At 37.7% G+C, this 19,366-nt stretch overlaps 2 protein-coding genes and 1 pseudogene across 3 annotated transcripts; all 3 read right to left on the bottom strand.

Moving 5' to 3' along the window:
* Positions 1-647: 647 nt before the first annotated feature.
* LOC143533677 (pectinesterase-like) lies at positions 648-3,861 on the bottom strand. The gene is made up of 2 exons (XM_077028378.1): positions 2,920-3,861; positions 648-1,354 (listed from the first exon to the last, which is right to left on the bottom strand). The coding sequence occupies exons 1-2, from the start codon at positions 3,815-3,817 to the stop codon at positions 663-665; spliced, it is 1,590 nt and encodes a 529-aa protein (XP_076884493.1). The 5' UTR covers positions 3,818-3,861; the 3' UTR covers positions 648-662.
* Positions 3,862-6,269: 2,408 nt separating this feature from the next.
* LOC143533639 (RING-H2 finger protein ATL3-like) lies at positions 6,270-7,520 on the bottom strand. The gene has a single exon (XM_077028349.1). The coding sequence runs from the start codon at positions 7,367-7,369 to the stop codon at positions 6,545-6,547; it is 825 nt and encodes a 274-aa protein (XP_076884464.1). The 5' UTR covers positions 7,370-7,520; the 3' UTR covers positions 6,270-6,544.
* Positions 7,521-13,274: 5,754 nt separating this feature from the next.
* On the bottom strand, positions 13,275-16,925 carry LOC143533676 (protein STRUBBELIG-RECEPTOR FAMILY 6-like; annotated as a pseudogene). Its single transcript, XR_013135401.1, has 16 exons — positions 16,680-16,925; positions 16,438-16,570; positions 16,248-16,319; positions 16,092-16,157; positions 15,930-16,001; positions 15,772-15,843; positions 15,628-15,699; positions 15,477-15,542; positions 15,340-15,393; positions 14,974-15,280; positions 14,604-14,887; positions 14,259-14,521; positions 14,052-14,184; positions 13,862-13,980; positions 13,639-13,795; positions 13,275-13,555 (listed from the first exon to the last, which is right to left on the bottom strand). The product of XR_013135401.1 is annotated as a protein STRUBBELIG-RECEPTOR FAMILY 6-like (transcript).
* Between the last annotated feature and the right edge of the window lie 2,441 nt (positions 16,926-19,366).

Genomic DNA, 19,366 nt, shown 5'->3' with positions numbered 1-19,366 from the left:
CACTTCTTGAGATTTTTCAAAAGAGTAAAGTGCCAGAGGCCCAAAATCGTCCATGAGATTTTTCTAATTATGCGACTTTCGTCAAAGAAATTATTTTCCGCAACTTGACCACCGAGGTTTCCCACTTCTTGTCATTTACGTCCAAATCGTTAACTTCATTTAATTTCATCGTTAAGTCAAAGGTATATTATCCTTTTCCCTTTTCCCTTTTCTTTTATTATTTATAATCAACTAATTATACTTATAAAATTAATCATTCATCTTCAACCCATTATCCAATCGTCGGCAACCAGTACACCACCGCATAATACACCCACCATCACCACCTACACAACCGTCACCGTCTCTGAACACATTATCACAAACAAAGGGCAAGATCATTGTCTCCCACACCGTCTCTTTCATCGTGTCCAAGTAAAATTCTGCATCCACAATGTTATGGTAAAATTTGTAATTCTGTCTTTGTAAATGCTTGGATAAAATTCTGCTATCACAATCATCATCAAGTATTTTAGAAATCTAGGTGTTGGGTTCCATAACAATAAAATAACATACTTTATATTATAAAACGATACAACATGAACAAAATAAGCACAATGGCTTTTATTAAGAACTATTACAAGTCACATGCAACAACACTAGTAGTACTAGTAGTAGCAGCATTACAGACCAAGCGAGAAGGGGAAGCCAGTAGACTGCAACCAACTATCTCCTTCAATGAAGGTGCCAGGAGTAAAACTCTCGGCCTCCGCGGTACTAGTAATCACGCCCCACCCTTTCCATGTCACTCGCTTAGACGTGTCAGCCCCAGGCCCTGTATTTTGATACTCTCGGTAATACAACGTGTCAAGTGCAAAATCCCCATTCCACGGGTACCATCCCGCAGGGTCGATCACATCACTAATGGATGACTGCATCACCACCGTTCTCGAATACTCCTTCCATGGCCTTCCAAGATACGTTGGAAAATCGGCTTGAACAGGTTGTAGGTCAGAAGTTGCACTTATTCTACACTTTTGAATAACGATGCCCGTGTTTTGGTTAGGATCAGTTCGCCCTTGAGCTGTGAGCATATTCTTTTGCTTGGGGTCCGGGCGGCGAGCCTGGATGTCACAGTCTTGAAAGACAACTGCCGCATTGCCAAAAATGAAGTCGACCGTGCCAGCCACCATGCATTCGTAGTAAAACTGTCTATTGGAGTGAACGTAAAGGGTGTCTTGGTAGGCTAGCATACCACATCTGTAGAATGCTGAGAAATCAGATCCAACACGTAGTGCCACGGCTTGGTGCCCTGACGGCCCTGCTGAATTTTGAAATGTGATGTCCCGTGCCAAGAATCCATCTCCCACCGCTGCTACAAGCATCATAAATCAAAGGAAATGATTGATACATGACCATTCAAATTGCAAAGTGGACAATGCCACATGTATGTTTGTACATATTTCATTGTTTGTTAAATTTTAAAAGTGAAATGGGTACGTTGGAAATAATCTTTAGAAACAGGACCATATGGCGGCCAACTAAATCGGTACATGTCGTTGGCTTGATTTGGAGATAATAACATGAACCGGTCGAACCGACATTTCGCAAAACATTGGTGGGAATTGGTAGGGTAAAGTGGTTTTGCTTTATAGTTTTGTATTAGTTTTTTTTTTGTGAAAGTAGTTATATTTTGAAGAAAACGAAATATTGAAATTGAGTGAGATACTGAGATGATTATGCATGTTCAAAAGAATCGAAAGAGGGCCTTTTCTTTATTTCATCTTAAATTTTATTATATTCTGTCACAAAAATATATATTATTATAATGAACGGCAAAGAATAAATAAATGTATTGCGTGGAGCACTACTTTACTATTTTATTAATTTTTTAAATTCGACTATTTGAATTTATATTTATTACAGATAGCTATTACTTTTGGATATAATAATACAGATCGTAAGTGTTAATGAATCAATATTGAATTTTCGAGTTAATCGAATTGACTACTAAAATAAATATTGTTTTTTTTTATATTTGTTTTTTATTTTTATTTGATTAAAAGTTGAATTCTTTAATTTGAATTTGTATTATATATGTCATATTCGAAATGCAATTCAATTCAAATTTGAAACTTGAATTCGAATTAATTTAAATCAAGTTCGAATAAATTTGATTTCATTTAAGTTCACATATGTACAAAACTTCAAAAACCATAATCAAAATTGTAGAACACACACTAAAAAAAATAGTGGTTTGCTTACTCGTAATTTACGGCCAGTGAGTCAACAAAGTCGGCGTTGTCTTACGACTAAACTACTTTAGACTTCAATGGCAATAATTGTCCTAATTCAAAATTTGTAGATTACGATCTTTTGATGAAAATTGAGGCAGAAACGTGTCAAGTTAAGATGTTAATTTTGGTTGTGTTATTCAATGAAAAGAGGATTTGTTTTTGGGAACATAAGAAAATATCCATTTAACCACTAGATAGATAAACATAACCTTTTGAAATTACAAAAATAGCTATATATATAACTTTTTTGGTTTCATTAATTTAAAAAAAAATTATGATGCTTACACCAAAACAGAAGGCAAAATTCTTCTGCGTCAGAATGAAATCTCCCGTACCACTTTCGAATTTCATGCATTACGTTTTAACAAAAAAATCAACTTTCTGCGCCTTTTTAAATCTACTGTCTCAAAAGATCAAATATTTTGTGCCAGTTTGAAATATGTTGATATAGATTGAGATTCATGGCCCCAAAAGACATTGACTAGAAACCTAAGTCAAAACAAAGTTAAATACCATTTTGTTAATTTTCTCGATTAAAATCTACATTTTCTGATTTTAGTCCAAAACATGTTGAAATCCTAAAAGGAATTAGCAAACTTTGATTCATTATTAAATCAGTTAAAAAAACGAACACTTCACTTACCTACGGTTGCAGATTTGAAGGTGGTGTTCCCGCCCGCAACGCTGTCGTTCGCGGTAATAATCGTGTTACTCCTTCCGTCCCCGATAAACATCAAGTTTGTTTTACTACTTGGAATATTAACATTCTCCCTATACACACCCGCCTTTATTTTTATCACATACCTCGTTCCACTTTTCGAGGGTGCGGCCGCCACCGCAGCCGCCACAGTCGTATAGTCTCCACTACCATCAGCCGCCACAGTCACGTTTACCGTGTCTGTACCCGACTGCAACAACTTCCTGTCTCCAGCAGACAACCACTCGGGCCACATCACTATATTCTCATCATCCTTAAACATTTTAATATTAACCTCTTCATGGTCTACAATATCCGAATCCGTCATGCTCTTAATCATAGCTAGTACATTGCTACACATCTTTCCTCCTTTGTCCTGTTTTTTAATAACTAATTTGCGTAACAGCCAGGAGGGTGTCTCGTGCGATAAACCGTCCAAACAAGTTTCCTTGTTGGTGATAGTGGTACTCATGAGGGTTTTAAGATCGTTAGCATGTTGGTGTATAGGTTTCTTGTTTGGATACGCCTTAAGGTCGTCGATCACCGTGTCGATTCGTCTTATGGTTTCGGATCCTAGCTCTAAGCAGTCAAGGAGAGCAAGTTTGGTGCGTTTGGTGAGAGTGGCATCGGTTGAGAGTATGCGGCTTATGGTATTGATGGTGATTTGGATCAAGTCTTTTTTAGTTGAAGTGGTTGAAAGTGTGGTGGTGGAGAGGGTGGTATAGCAAAGTTGTGGGTATAAGGTGGTGGAACATGTTGATTTGATTAAGGATGGTAGTGTGGTTCCATGAACAACCGAAGTTAGCAATAATGATGCTAAAAGGATTAGACGAAAGTTGAACATTCCGGCAACAATAAAGTTGTTTGATTTTTGGATTTGATAAAAGTAGTGTGGTGTTGATGAGTTTAAGTGTGGTGTTTATATTGACATATATGTATGGTCTTGGGCCGTCCACTATTTCCTACTTATTAAACGTGTGTCATATATATAATCATCATGTCAATTAAATAATTTTAGTTACTAGAATAGCTAAAAGGTTTCTAACTAGTCTAACAATGAGATAAGATTTGATACTTAATTTACTTACACTCATTTTTGGTTCTCTAGAAGTTCGGTTTAAAGTTTAAACGTTTGAAAAACTGGATTACCTAAAGGCGGAGGAGGGGGCAGGGCGTCTACCAGTACTAGGATGTGGGTATGTAATATATGGCAATTTAAAGAGAGAACACCGTCGTTGCCCTGTTGTTTAACCACAAATTGGTGTTGGAGTTTAAAATTGTAGTTGTTTATGGGTCCTCAATCTATCATACCCAATCAGTAGTCACCTAGCTTTTATAAAATAAATAAATAAATAAAACAATGATTTCAGGGTATTTGAGAGAAGTGGTGGTGGTGTCTTTGGTTTAACGGGTTTTAGGATAGTTTAAAATGTAAATGACATGACATGACAGTGTACGGTTAGTGAAACTATGGATAATTGAGAAGCTCACCTCTCCCTCCCTAAATTGATATCGGTGGCTCGTATTAAAAGGTTGTAATCATTATTTTGAGAAACTAACTTGAAAGTCTTGTCGTATGAAATGTGTGTTAATTGATGTATGCATTTTACATAAACTCGATATGTAAATTAGTTAATTAGGTATGGATAACAACGTTGGCTAAAGAGAATGGAGATAACATATCAAATTATAAGCAATTAATTAATGTGAGTGATCAGTTGTCGTCCTATTAACAGTAGGTATCCCCTGATCCCAATAATGTTCGTACTAGCATAATAATATAATATAGGTGGTAAAAGTACTCTATCCCCTTATCCTTTTACTTGTGACACACCGAGCCTTTCAACTTGTCACGTGGTAATTCTTTCATTTCACAAGTTTGACTTGACGCTTTAGAGGACACTACAAAAATATAGGAGTGACCCCGTATTATACATTTTTTTTTAACGACCAACTAAGTAACGCCGGGTACTTCGTATCTCGTATTATACATGCTAAATATAAATCATATAAAAGTTGGCTTTATGTTATAAGAAATTTGGTTCTTTAATTGGTGTTTACTGTTTACCAAACGCACTTAAATATAGATTGTGACATTTAGTTCATCAAATAACTAAATTATGGTTGGAGCGACTCGATTAAACAAGTTATTTGGCAAATGATTTCAAACCATATTTCCTAATTAAGATGATGACTTCAATCTCTATGATTGAATCTGAGTTTTGCTGTTACGGTTTAATCCTCGGGTTTTAAAACAGTGAAACTTGGTGTGTTTAAACAATATAGTCCTTGGTAATTTTGGCCCAAAATAAAATAAACACAAGATCACAAACAATGTTTGATCAAAATCAGACCATGTACACAAGTCTTTGGATCAAGCCCCAGAGGGTGTAGTGGGGTTTGATTGATCCACCCCCAAGTTTGTTATCTACCCCATGCCCAACGGCTCTTTTGAGTCCCGTGGACCGGCTCGCCCCGCCGTCCGCGGCCCAGTTCACGCAATCGTGGTAGTGGTGTGCACGACAGCCACGTCGTCCGCGGCCCACTACCCTCATCCTAGTGCCTTGTTTACATCAACTAAGGGAAATACAACCCCACCCCCCCCACCCCCCCCCCCCCCCTCCACAAAAAAAAACACTCTCCTTTTTACATCCACGTGAACTCCCAATAGTTCCAACATCTAGCCTTCAAATGTTCCGTGGGCTCTTTGCTCTCTTTTAATTTCAGCCCAACTGATAGAATCCAATTAGCTTAAATCCATGCGTTTTGGTACTTTAATTTTAGTTATCTATAAAGTTATTTGTGCTCCAAGTTTAAACTTATCACTTATGTTTATTCTTGTTTGGTATGCAAATCTCCCAATCAGTTGTTTACTATAGATTTGGTCTTTGACTTTATTGAACCTGTAAAGTAAATTACTAAATTGACAAACCATCTTAACCGAATAATGATAAGTATATAAAGCTGTATCCTATATAAGGATATCAGGACATGTTTAGTATGCTAATTATGTCAAAAATAAATGCGCACTTGCCTTGTCCTGTTCAAAGGCTGAGTTCAGTATGCTTCATTTACTAACTGAACTAGCTCGGCTCGACATGTTCACAAGCCGCACCCCAACCCATTCGTTGCAGATGTGACTCACTAAGGGCATGCTCCAATCGACATGTCCGTCATGATTCAGAAAGTGCCAATTATTGAGAAATTGTGTGTTTGTTTCCTGTAGATCATAACAGAAGATATAAAAGACCAGAATGTATAAATACATGTTAAACCTTTTCTCTAACACAACAAAACAAACATAACCATACAAACAACCTCATTGTTTCCTTGTTCTTAAAGCACATTTGTCACTTGTTGAATACTTATACAAGTACTATCATACATACATATTTAATTTCTTTTAACACTTCCTTTCTTTATGCAAATTTCTGCATTAGAGGAGCGGGTACATATACATTCATGATTTACTCTCAACCCAAACTACTAACAACTATAAAATCAAAAATCAAAAGGTTTTGTTTCCAACAATTTCTATACATAAATCAACAAATTAACAAATGTCAAACAATTAACTTTGGGCTTGTTCCGAACCCGGGCTAAAAGGATTAAACCTTCTACTACTGCTCAAAATTCTCCTTAATGATCTCATAATTGGAGTTCTTGCATCTTCTTCCTCACTCCCTTGTCCTTGCCTCGGTATATCAATTACTAAATCCGGCTTCAATCTATCCTTATTGCTCGACGACGACGATGATGCTGATGTTGAAGCTGAAGTTAGTTCAAACGGCAAAACCGGAGCTTGATGGTTATTATTAGCTTCCACCAATTGCGAAGTCAACGTGCTTACTTCCATCTCATCCCCCCAAAACAATACATTCGTCGGGAAATCGCCACTGTTTCTCGACGATTCTTCAGCCGCATGATTTGAATCAAGCAAGCTCTCAACAGAAACTTCTGTTTGCTCAGAAACGGAGTTTCTACAAATCGGACAAGTTGAATGTGAATGAAACCACATGTCTATACACTCTGCATGAAACGCGTGACTACACTTAGGCAAAACCCGAGTTTTTTCCCCTTGTTCTAGCTCGGTTAAACAAACCGAGCATTCAAGGCCGTCTTTAAAGTCTTTCAAATCGAATTGGATAATGGGTAACGTTTTAAGAAACGCGGCGTCTAGGCCGCGCCTCAGGACAGTAACGCCCGCGTGCTGCTCTTGGTGACGACGGGCGTTCGAGCTGTCTATACCTTGTTGGCGACGGTGCCATAACCACTTAGCATACATGTGGAACATGACAACTAGTACGAGTACGATGATCAAAGCAACTATGGTGGCAATTAGTACTCTTCCTGTTACCTCCATCACACCTGGATCATCTAGATTATTTGAACTCATGTTTTATCTAAAGTTTTTAATGAAACAAAAAATAAGAAACCAAAGGAGATGTGTTTTTTTTATATAAAAAAAGTGAAGTTGTGGGATTGTGGAGGAAGACGGTTGAGGTTGAATATAATGGGATAAGTGATGGCTATTTAGGTTGCCAAAAACGAAGAAGAATTCAAAGTGGAAACACCACATAATGTCATTGACGATTTCAAAACGGTTGACACTTTTTTTTTTTATATATAAATGAATATTCCGTAGAAAATAAGGAAAAAGAAAGGAAGGGGCATTTTTGATTGCTTGTTAACGTGTAATGTTTCTTTTATTATTATTATTGTTGTTGTTGATTATCAAGTCATTAGAAAGTAAAAGAGGTAAACAAGATTAAAGTAATATAATATATTAATAATATTCATTACTTATGGAAATTCAAATTAGAATATTGGGGAGTTAGGAGTGAGTTACGAACCGTTGGCCTAACTTCCTAAGACGTGGGTGGTGTGAGTTTGGTTTCTTGTTAGCAAAATAAGCAGTTCATTTTGACTTCTAGAACTTTCATTTCAACACGTATCAACAAGGCACAAGCAACAAAATGTTTTGCCAAAATTTCTTATTTGTATGAGTAGACGCAAGTGTTTTCATTTAATATTAATTGTGTTGAGTTACTTACTGCAGCCTATGAAGTACAAAAATGACAAGAAAATATAAAATAGGTCGCCTGATCAACACAATTAAAGTTGGAAAGAATAAAACATAACATATACGATTTATAAGGTTAACTCATCAACCTGTTTACAATCAATCATTGGCGGATCCAGCATACAAACGGGTGGTTCCCCGGAACCACCCGAGTTTCGAAATAATAGTGTACGGATATATAGAAGACGCGTAGGAACCACCTTATAAATTAAGAGGGAACCACCTAAAAAAAATTCCTGGATCCGCCACTGAATCAATTTAACATGTTGTCATGTTTATAACTCGTCAACTCTTTTACTACAATTTGTTTAGATAAAAAGGTTAAACGGGGCATGTTTAAGATCAAATTAACATCTTTGAAAAAAAATAAATATATGAATTCTAGTTGGAAATTCAACCTGATACAGTTTTGACCTCTCTAGTTGACGGTGTCATCATCAATGACCATGTGAGAAAGCGTTCACGTTTTGTGAATATTTAAGATATTTTCAGAAACTTCCAACTGAAAAATACAAGGTGGTTTCTTTTCAAATTATATGAAAGAGAACGAAATTGATTTGTCTGCAGAAGAGAAAATTCGGATATCATGGATTCATGATTCCACGCCCACCAGTGGGACCACTATAGGGAGCCTCCAAAATAGTGAAATACAAAATCGATATCCTATATAGGCTAAGGCTTACTTTTGGTGGGCCTTTTATAAAAAGGGTGATGATATAGAATGTCAGTTGTCAAGCAAGTTATTCACAAAAAAAATAATATAAATAATTTTAAAAAAAAATGAATTTCGTTTGGAAAAAGTTAAGGGTTGATACGAAGATGCTAAAATATGTGTATTTGGATATGTAAATGAGTTGATACTAAGGGCTATGCTATAAGATGTACTTGGATCGGGAAATGGGCACCAGGTCGGTCCGGTTCAATGGGTTTGGACCTTCTCTATTAAGACAGTCGGATCGGCTTTTAGCAAATTTTATTAAGTTTTTTGTCTTAAGTTGTAAGATTATCCTGTATAATGTATTGAAAATGTCTTAACTTTTCCAAGAAGATGCTTGTGTATTATCTTAGGATAGTTGGAATGAAGGGGATTGGTTTGCATTGCACTGAGTTTATCTACAACTTCCGTTTGAATCTCTTATTAATATTTTTTATAATTATCTTTTATCTTTGTTTTGGTTGTTAGGCTTTATCTTTTTGGATTTTTGGTTTGTGTTTGGAACAACGGATGAATATTTTAAGAAATGTGAACTTCATATATTAGGCTGAGGGGTGTGGGGGGCGCGAGAGGGGGCGTGAGTGGGGGCGCCAGCCAATAATATTGTGACGTGTGGCAGAGAGAGAAACTTGATAAGATGGGTGTTGGTAGTGGTGATAGCGCCCCGGGCCATGGTGTGGAGGGGCGCGAGAGGGGGCGCGAGCGGTTTATTTTTTTATTTTTTTATAAATGTATTAAAAAAACGTATTATTAAAAAAACAAGAAATTATTTAAAAAAACACACATTAATTAAAAAACACATTAATATATAAAAAAAAATTAAAGTACTAAAGAAAAACATTATTCTTATTATTCGGCTTCGTCTTCTTCGATCAACCTCTTCCGGATACGTTCCTTTTGTTTTTCCATCAGCATTTGGTCGACCGGATTTAGGTGGCTGAAGTCTCTTGCAAGGAAGTCCAAATCTCTCATTCTTTTTTTTTCCTTTTTGTCAATAGAGACCACCTCCATGGTTTTGTTGAATTTATTGAGGGATTCAACAAGATCGTTGATGTTTACGGCTTCCCCCTCAGCCGGTTTTTTCCCCCTGGCGTCCCTTCCCAATGGCCGCCTCCTCGGCGGTGAAGACGTTTCCTCCCCCGCAACGTTTAGGTCGAATCCAACCCGGCAATCCGACCCGGCGGAAGTGCTGTACGCTCCAGACGAACTAGTTTTAGTCCGTTTCGGCCCTACTTCCGCATCTAGGTCCGGCGCCACTAGCTCAACCCACTTGGAACACCTTCTCAACCTCTCCCACACCTTTACATCGTCCCACGTCTTCACCGTCCCATACCTCCGCAGGCACTCCTGCCTCCACTCTTCGACAGTGAAATTATAGACCGCCAAATCGTCACTGTCACTTGGTCTCATACGACCGGCGTTCCTGTTGAACAGATTAGTAAACAAGCCGACAAATTTTCTGATTTCGGTCCACCGACCCGAAATCATATCGGCGTTCCGCTCTGTACTCCCAACGAGCGAATAGAACGTCTCCCTAACCTTTGTCCAAAAGACCTTGCTCTTTTGGTAGTCCGCTGCAAAATGCATAATAAATTTGTATGTCATTTAACTTTTTTATTTAACTTTTTTATTAAAAATCATTTTTAAAAACGTTAAAACAATTACCGCAACGCCGATCCTCAGAAGTGGCTATCCAAGCCCGACACAGGGCTTCCTTCTCATCCGATGACCACGGAGTGATTTTCCGTTTCGCCCTTCCGGTCGAAGCCGAACCCGACCCGTCCGTTGCAACTTGTTTTTTCCGGTGGACGCGTCTTCTTTGTCCCGCAGCTTCGCCTTCTGGTTCTGGTTCTTGTGTCTCCGGAACTACAAAGTTAGGAGACGGTTGTATGTTGGATGGTTGAAAGCCGGATGGTTGTTGCGACCCCGAATAAAACATCGGTTGGTCCGGTGCCGACCATAAATCGTCGTAACTGTAATCTGATTCTAGGTTTGGGTACCAATTTCCAGCCATGTTTTTAAAAAAAGGTTTGGAATATGGGGTGATTTCGGGTTTTGGGTGTGGTATGTGATATTGGTTTTGGGTGTGGTATGTGAGAATGGTTTTGGGTGTGGATATATGTGATATATATTGTGATATATATAGAGGAAAATTTTTTTTTTTTTTATTCACATTTAAGCCTCCAACGGCTCTTTCACCATTCCCCAAGCACCCTCACGCGCAACAGTTCCCGCGAGCCCCCTGGCGCCTGCATCGTTTTCCGCTCTCGCGCCCCTCTCGCGCCCCTATCGCGCCTCGGTGGTGTGGTGCTCGCGCCCCGGGGCGCGATCGTCTGGCCTCTTGCGCCCTTCCTAGCGCTCCACACCCCTCAGCCTTAAGTATTTTCTTTGCCAAACTCTTGAGTTTGCAAGCTATTTTGGATAGACTAAGATCAAACCATTTGATTGCATATTTTCTTTTATTTATCCCCTTTGCGATTCAAAAGGAGATAGCGGCGCAGCTTGTTGCTCGCTTACCCATTACCCAGATGTAGCTCGGTTTGTGTTATATATAATAACTAAGTTTTAGTATTAAAAAAAATATTATTATAAAATAAAAGTAACATATTAACATATTAGTATTAAATAAAGTTTTAGTTTAATACCGTATTAAGTTTTATAAAATTTAATACTTTTAAATAGTCTACAAAACGTGGTCATGGCCTTATGCAGCTGCAGCCCCAAATGGCATGAAAATATAAAGGTCGGCCGTAAATCTCTACTAACAAAACACATTTTTGTTAACAGATGCATAAAAGTATAAAACCAATGACCAACCGTGTATCGCTATTCTTAAAACAAAAATTGACCAGAAAAATAAGAAATAATTTTATTTTTATTAAACGGCAGCAAATAAGAAATAGAAAAATGGTTTCAATCAATCTTATAATGATTTTCAAATGTATCAAATAAGAGTTGGATTTTTTTTATGATTATTAACCTGCAACCACAAAGGCACAAATAGATTCTTGTAACATTCGACAGTTCATATTTATAAATTAATAATTCCTGATTCATTTACAAGTAAATCACAACATTGTTTTCTTTTTTACCTGGGTGAAGCCGCCTCAAACACCATCAAAGCATTTTGGGCGCATTGATGTTTGAAAAGCATTTTGCCTAGGTGGACCAGCCTCCGAACACCACCAAAGCATATAAGTGAAAGGAGAACTTAACGATTAAGCATGTTTGGTTGGGAGTGGCTCCAAAATGGATAACCGCTAGATAAGTCTTTAATCGGCAATAAATTAAAAAAAAACAACCTTTTTTATTTAAAAAAATCACAACATCGGTTTGTACGAGAGTACTGATATTATAGTTCTTATTGGAGATAAAAGAAAAAAAACAATGGAGGATATCAGATGCTATTTTCTATGGACATATTGAGGAGTTTGTTTAGAAAACTCCAATCAATTTTTTCTTATTATGTTTTTATTTTATTTTTTTATTTTTATGTTTTAATTTTGGTTTTTTGTTTCCTTCTTTTTATTGTTTTTATATAATAATTTTGTTTAAAAAGATGTGTTTTTATAACAAATTTTTTACCAAAACAATAAACACATATATACACCAAAGCAAAACATTATTATATAAAAAACATCGAGTTTGTAGAAAATAAAACAAAATATATACAAACTATAAAAACGGCGTGTCGTCGATGTCGGGGGCTGTAAACGTTGTATCGTGAACATCAACGTGTTCGTCGACCCTGCGTCTGACGCCCGATCCCTAATTATCGTCGTCCACTTTGTCGCCCCGTCCGCGTCTAACGCCCGAAGTGCTCGACTCGTGGTAAAAAAACGTTTAATAATAATAATAATAATAATAATAATAATAATAAATAATAATATTCACATCCATACATTACCCCTTTTAACAAAAGGGGACCTATGTGCCGCGTATAGCACTATACGCGGCATATAAGGGCTCTTTTAACCATATGTATCCCTATCTGAACCTATATGCCGCGTATAGCATAATGTCGCGGCCTATTCCCCTTAATCTGGGACGTATTGTGCTATACGCCGCATATCAGGTACACCATATAAGACAAACACCCCTTAATATGTAGCGTATAGTACAACAATACAACCCATATTAAAGGGTGTATGGGTGTCCCCCCGGCAGGACTCTATGAGGATAGTGATTTAATCTTTTATACAATTTGTATTTATGCTTGTTAGATTGCATGGGGTCACTATGTAAAAGAAAAGCCACTGAAATCATTCAACGTTAATGGTTTAATATGTTGGGTTTGTGTAGGCTGGGCCTAGTTGGGTCCAAAAAGACGTATTTTTGGGTTAATGAAGACCAAACACATGACAGGTTTGGACCGACTCTATATTCTTTATTTGGACCCGTATATATTTGTTGTTCACTAAGTTTGTAACCCGTTAGTCTATATTTTTACACATCTTGCATTAATAAATTATAATTCTCTCATCATGATGCTAAGGCGGGGTCATTTCATTCCATCTAACCAAGGATACCCTAATATAATAAAGTAGTCTTTGCCACATGACTTTTGTTTCTAACTAATACACTCAACACAAGAATGTGAAATTTGACAAAACTATGATGATAAACTAAACGTAAACAACGGAGAATGTTTATGACGGAGAGTCCTGGTTGCTAGATCGCCCTTGTTCAACACCTACAGTTCTCTTGCTCATATTTGCCCTCTGCACAAGTCGAACCAACACCTGAACCACTTCTGACATGGCTGGTCAAAACTCTGGCTCCGGCTGACAGTTCGTTTTGTTATATATCAGTAATAAGCATAGAACTATATACAATTTGAACTCGGATATTGTGAGTATTATATTACCTGTACACACAGAGCAATTACATCTGCAAAACGAGAAAGAGATTTAACCGGATACAGTCCTTTTAGTGATGGATCAACCATCTTTGCAAGAGCATCCATGTCATGAAGCTGAGGTGTCGCCCACCTCACCAAAGACTGTTCTGCCCTTGTCCTTGAGCTGTACCATTACATTACAACTTAAGCAAACTGAATGCCACAATTTACATTATATGCTTTACTTTACCTATCAAATGGTTTTCTTCCTGTAAGTAGCTCTAACATAGTAACACCAAAACTGTATACATCACTTTTCAATGTGTACTGGCCCGACATGGAAACCTCAGGGGCACTGTATCCAGAACTCTGCAAATTCAAAAGTTAATAACAAGGGTAATTTAGGTATTATCTATAACTTCATACTAAGCCTGAAATACCTGATCTGCATCTGAGATGAGGCTTGCTAACCCACACTCAGACAGATGAGGATTGAGCTCCGAGTCTAGTAAGATATTAGCGGATTTAATATTCTTATGAATAACAGATGGCGAGCAAACTTCGTGTAGATATCTAACAAACACAAACAAGTTTACATTCATTAGTAAAGATCATAACTTGATTTAAGAAATGAAATTTTGACTTACTCCAATGCACGAGCTGTCCCTAGAGCAATTTTGACACGTGTATTCCATATTAATGGCTTGCTGTATTCATCAGAGAGATGCAAGAAATCGTATAGAGAGCCATTTTTAAGGAACTCGTAAACAAGAAGGTGTTGTCCGTGTTCTGAGCAGTAGCCAATAAGCTCGGTTATATTAGGATGGAGTAATCTAGATACATCAGAAACCATATCAATGAAATCATCTGACAGAGCAGATATCATTTTCTTAAAAAAAACAGCAACAACCTAAAATACCAAGGGTGAGAGGTTATATAATTTTGTATATACAATACTTTACATGAATTATGAATAGATGAAAATAGTATACTTTTCCGTCTTCAAATTGAGCACGAAATACACGTCCGGTAGATCCTTCACCAATGAGGTTATCAGCACTAAAGCTGTTTGTAGCTATTTGAAGGTCGGCTACCGAGTATGATGGAACATTTGGTGGGGGCACTTGTACTTTCTTGGGAACAATGGGAATTGCAGAAAAATCATCGTCATCAAACGATTTGTGATGATCAAAAGGTGGTGGTTTTAGGTTTATAACATCTGCAGTTTGAAATGTTTTTGTGTTGGCCATGGGAGAAGATAGATCAGGCTTAATTTCTACAAAAAAAGGTCACGTATTTAATTAAGATTTCTTGAAGCATATAACTTACAGGAAAACAAATTTAAAGATTAAAACTTTATACCTTCAACTGGCTGTGGAGCAACAGGGGTAAAGAATGGCCCATGGTTTTTTCTATATCGTTTGACGATTTCTTGGATCTTTTTTTCAGTAAAACAAAGGCGATTATTGCACTAACAACCAAAATGGATATTATAGTTCCTGATATAGCTCCACCACCAACACCAGACTTCTTCCCACCACCACTAGAACCGCCGCCAGTAGACGGGCTATTGCCACCTGGCTGTCGATTTTGACCGCCCCCTCCAGCTGCAGGTGTTCCAGGTGGAGGTGGTGGTGCAGGCCCGGAGTTCCACGAGTTACCGTCCTTTCTGGCACAATACAATAATTCAATTTTCAAAACGGTTTTTATCTTCTTTTTTATTTGTACATAAACTTTAGTCGACTAGGAACCCAACCCATAAACCGGTTATTGGCAACATTCCTGAATCATTATCGAAACACGAGCGTAAATAACCAAACCAAATCAAAAGAAGACTTTTTAAGTGGATTGAAACTAAAACTAACAGGTTTTTAAGTGGAAGATTGGCAAGGACATCAATGGTGCCTGTAAACTGGTTGTTTTGTAAATACCTACACAACAATATTATAAAGCATCAAATAAGATGATTGAATGTTATGTTGACCGTCATGTCAGATTACATATTCATATACTTACATATCAGTCACACTGGACAGCATGCTAAAGCTTTCAGGAAGGTCACCCGTAAACGAATTGAAAGATATATCCCTGAAGCATATAATATAGTTTTAACAACAGAAAAAAAAGACGGAAAATTTGAACTCAGGAAGAAGGTCATACATAGTGGTTAGAGCCGAAAGCTGCCCAAACATGTCGGGCAACTGGCCACTAATTTGGTTGCGAGCAACATTTCTGTTCAAATATATAAATACAAAATAAGATAACATTTGTGATAATGCAACTGTTATAAGAGGGAGGAAATATGAAAGTTGTCTCACAAGTATTTTAAAGAAGTCATTTGCGATATAGAATACGGAAGGTTGCCAGTGTATCCACATCCAGCAAGATTTCTGCATATTACAAAATAGCTCATTTCATAAAACCGAAAAACACAACACGTTACACAATCCGAAATAAAAAGTATAAGAAAAAAATCATACAATCTTTGCAAGTTTGGAGGAAGGCTATAAGGTATCTGATTTCCAAGGTTATTGTTGCTTACATCACTGCACCACCAGATGACATCATGTTAGTCTGCTTCTATATGTGACAAAAGAAAACAATGTCATTGTTATTGTATTTGTATTTGTTCTTACAAGTTAGTCACTGATGTCAAACTTTGAAGCTGATATCCAATTCCTCCAGAAAGCCCAAGACTTGGTAGATTTCTGATTCATAATAAAATAAAGTTTAATTAACACAATAACAATAATAATAATAATAGTAGTAGTAGTAATAATACTAATAATAATAATACAAATGTTATTAACATTAAAAAAGGAATACATTTCAGTGACTCTTGAACCGGAACAGGTAATGCCTTTCCAGTTTTCAGCACACGGGTCACCACCGGTTGAGGTCCATTTGGTTAATTGACCCGGATAATTTAAGCTTATATACATGGCATTCAAAGCAGAGACTGCACATACATACATAAACATAAATGATAAAACCCCAACATAAGATGAATAATATAAGAAACATAAAAACCCTAAAGGCTGAAAGATTAAATAAAGATAGATACTGACCGTCGGATGGATCTGTGTCGGCGGAGATGGAGTTAGGGGCAAGAAGGAAGATGAAGATGAATAAGAGGAATGGTGTCATTGCTACCGACACTTGACTACCGACAAATAACAACAACAGCAGCAAAATAAATAAGATTCAGAACGCATGCATTTGATCTGAATAATAATTTATTTAGGGGTTTAATGTTTGTATCTCGTGTGAATAGAGGAACAGCAAGCAATAGCAAATGGCAATAGAATAAGTTAAGGTGAGGTGAGGTGAGGTGAGGTGAGGTGAGGTGAGGTGAGGTGAGGTGGTCTAGTGTCTAGTATTACATTCTCGGATATTCTACGCCCCCCACAGAAATAGTCAGTCAAGCCTCTCTAAATTTACGCGGATTATGGGTATCACCATCATTATTATTATTAACCAATTTTAGATTATATTCTCTCTGTTTTGGATTAATATATATTCCTTTTTTTACCAAATTGATTGAGGCGTTAGATAATGTTTTGTCTTTTTTATATTATGAGCAAACAAATCTTATGGGTGACAAAAATAAGTTGCGAATAATGATTGACATCGAAAGAGGTACATTAAATTTCACAAATTTGATACTTTTAAGAGTTTTTATTTGTTATATCTTTAGTTTTTACTTTTGTTTTAAAAATATCACAAATAGTCGTTCAAGAGGGTGGGTTGTCAAGGCAACAACGCAGACTAAAGGCGGCATAATTAGAACTTAGATAAATTCGTAATATTTAATATGTATAGAGTATTAGGGGATAGCGCTAAATCATTGATGATTGTTAGGTCATGCGTTGTGAGGTGGCGTCCCATGCCACCTCACCCAAAAAGCTAGTTAAGTACTACGCTGCATGTTTTAATGGGGGTGCCAAGATGGGAGATGTTCCTTTTAGGGCGGACGGGGTGGTGCGTGGTAGCCTACCCGTCACGCGTGATGAGGTAGGCAACACCGTCGCCGGTCCTATGATCACGCGAAAATATCAAATTTGCATGATGGCCATCACGCTTGGTGGGGGTGTTTTCCAAGAAGAAAGAGCCGTTGGGGGGGGGGGGGGTTCAATGTAGCCGTTGGAATTGAAAAAATTAAAAAAAAACATTAAACCAAACACAATAAAAACATTATAAATATATCTTCAAAACATACACAAATCCAACTCAAAATCTTCTATTACACACACCATTTTTAACATATCAAATGGAGGGTTCTAAGAAACATGGGTCGGGTTCAAAGAAAACCCAAACTCGACCAAAGGTTCGACAAAATCTAGGCGAACCGACGAGATTTCGCTTACAAGACGAACCCGACACAAACCAACCTTCCGAACAACAACCTTATTATCCCCAACCTTTTCAACCGTCCCAAAACCAACAACAACCTTCCCAACAACAACGTTATTATCAACCGTCCCAAAACCAATCGTATCAAAACCAACCTTTTATACCCCCTTTTTCTACCCAAAATTACCCAAATAATGCTTTTCAAAATTTTGGATCTCAACCGTCTCAACCGTCTCAAATGTTTGGCTCTCAACCGTCTCAAATGTTTGGCTCTCAATCGTCCCAAATGTCTGTCGATCCCCTAGACAATAACGATGTTATACATCAATTTGCAAGTGCTTTTCGTCACGATGTGCAAACTTTGAATGAAGATGAATCCGAGGATGAGGAGCCGCATCAAAGAGGTGCTCGGCGTTGGTTGGCCGATGAGGAGGTCGCCTTGACCAAGGCTTATTTACATTGCTCCGAATCAAAAAAACGCTCAAACCAACAAAAAAAGACGCGTTATGGAAACGTATTAAAGAACATTTCTCGCAACTTCCCGGCGCAACCGAACGAAATAAGGATCAAATGATTGGCAAATGGGGAGATTTGAATCGAAAAATGTCAAAATTTAACGCTTGTTACGTCCAAGAGGTAACTATTTTAGTTTATTTATTTTATAATCTAGTACTTTATTTTTACAATTTGTTATAAATATATTTTTTCTAAATGTTTTGTAGACCCGAACTCCACAAAGCGGAGCGAGCGAGGCGACTATGATAACGAACGCTTTGCGCGAATATGTCTCAGTTTACAAAGTTAAGGATTTTCCCCACTTGGATGCGTGGCAGATTGCGAGACGTCACGCGAAGTGGGTACCGATTCCGTTGGTCGATTTGAAGGGACCAACGGCTTCAAGGAAGAAAGGATCTTGTTCAAAAAGATCAAAAACTTCCGAGTCCGGGGACTGCACGACGTCTACCGGCGGCTTGTCATGTAACATGCCGAACATTAACTTGAACGAAGAACCCGAAGACAATCCAGACGAAGACATGCCCACACCCACACGGCCGAATCGCAAGAAAAGTGGGGAACCGTCAAGACTTGGAAAGGAAGCGGTGGCCGAAAACTTCGCCGAATACAAGTCGGCTAGGATGGGGGAAATGGCCGAGAAGAAGGAGTTTAGGAAAGAGGCTCGTATTTTAAAAATGAAGCGTGAGGAGGCGTATATCAACCATTTGAATGAAAAACAAAGAAACGCCGATCTACAAATCCTCCTACAACCGCACGACCATCTTGATGAACCCGTTAAATCGCTCCAACTTCAACGAAAACACGAGATATGCGACAAGTGGGGTTGGGAAGGGCCGTAGTTTTTCTTTTTTGCGGTTTTTTTAATTTAGTTGTCTTTGTTTAATGT

Source organism: Bidens hawaiensis, unplaced genomic scaffold (assembly GCF_021521415.1).
Source record: "Bidens hawaiensis isolate Kalapana, Puna unplaced genomic scaffold, B.hawaiensis_p1.1 tig00009828_1, whole genome shotgun sequence".
NCBI lineage: Eukaryota > Viridiplantae > Streptophyta > Magnoliopsida > Asterales > Asteraceae > Bidens > Bidens hawaiensis.
This window is presented reverse-complemented; position numbering and strand designations above follow the sequence as displayed.

Excerpts from the sequence above, each read along its gene's own strand:
- LOC143533639 (XM_077028349.1), bottom strand. The coding sequence starts at position 7,369 with ATGAGTTCAAATAATCTAGATGATCCAGGTGTGATGGAGGTAACAGGA.
- LOC143533677 (XM_077028378.1), bottom strand. The coding sequence starts at position 3,817 with ATGTTCAACTTTCGTCTAATCCTTTTAGCATCATTATTGCTAACTTCG. Across the intron at positions 1,355-2,919 it reads CTTCAAATCTGCAACCGTAG|CAGCGGTGGGAGATGGATTC; the intron begins GTAAGTGAAGTG and ends TGATGCTTGTAG.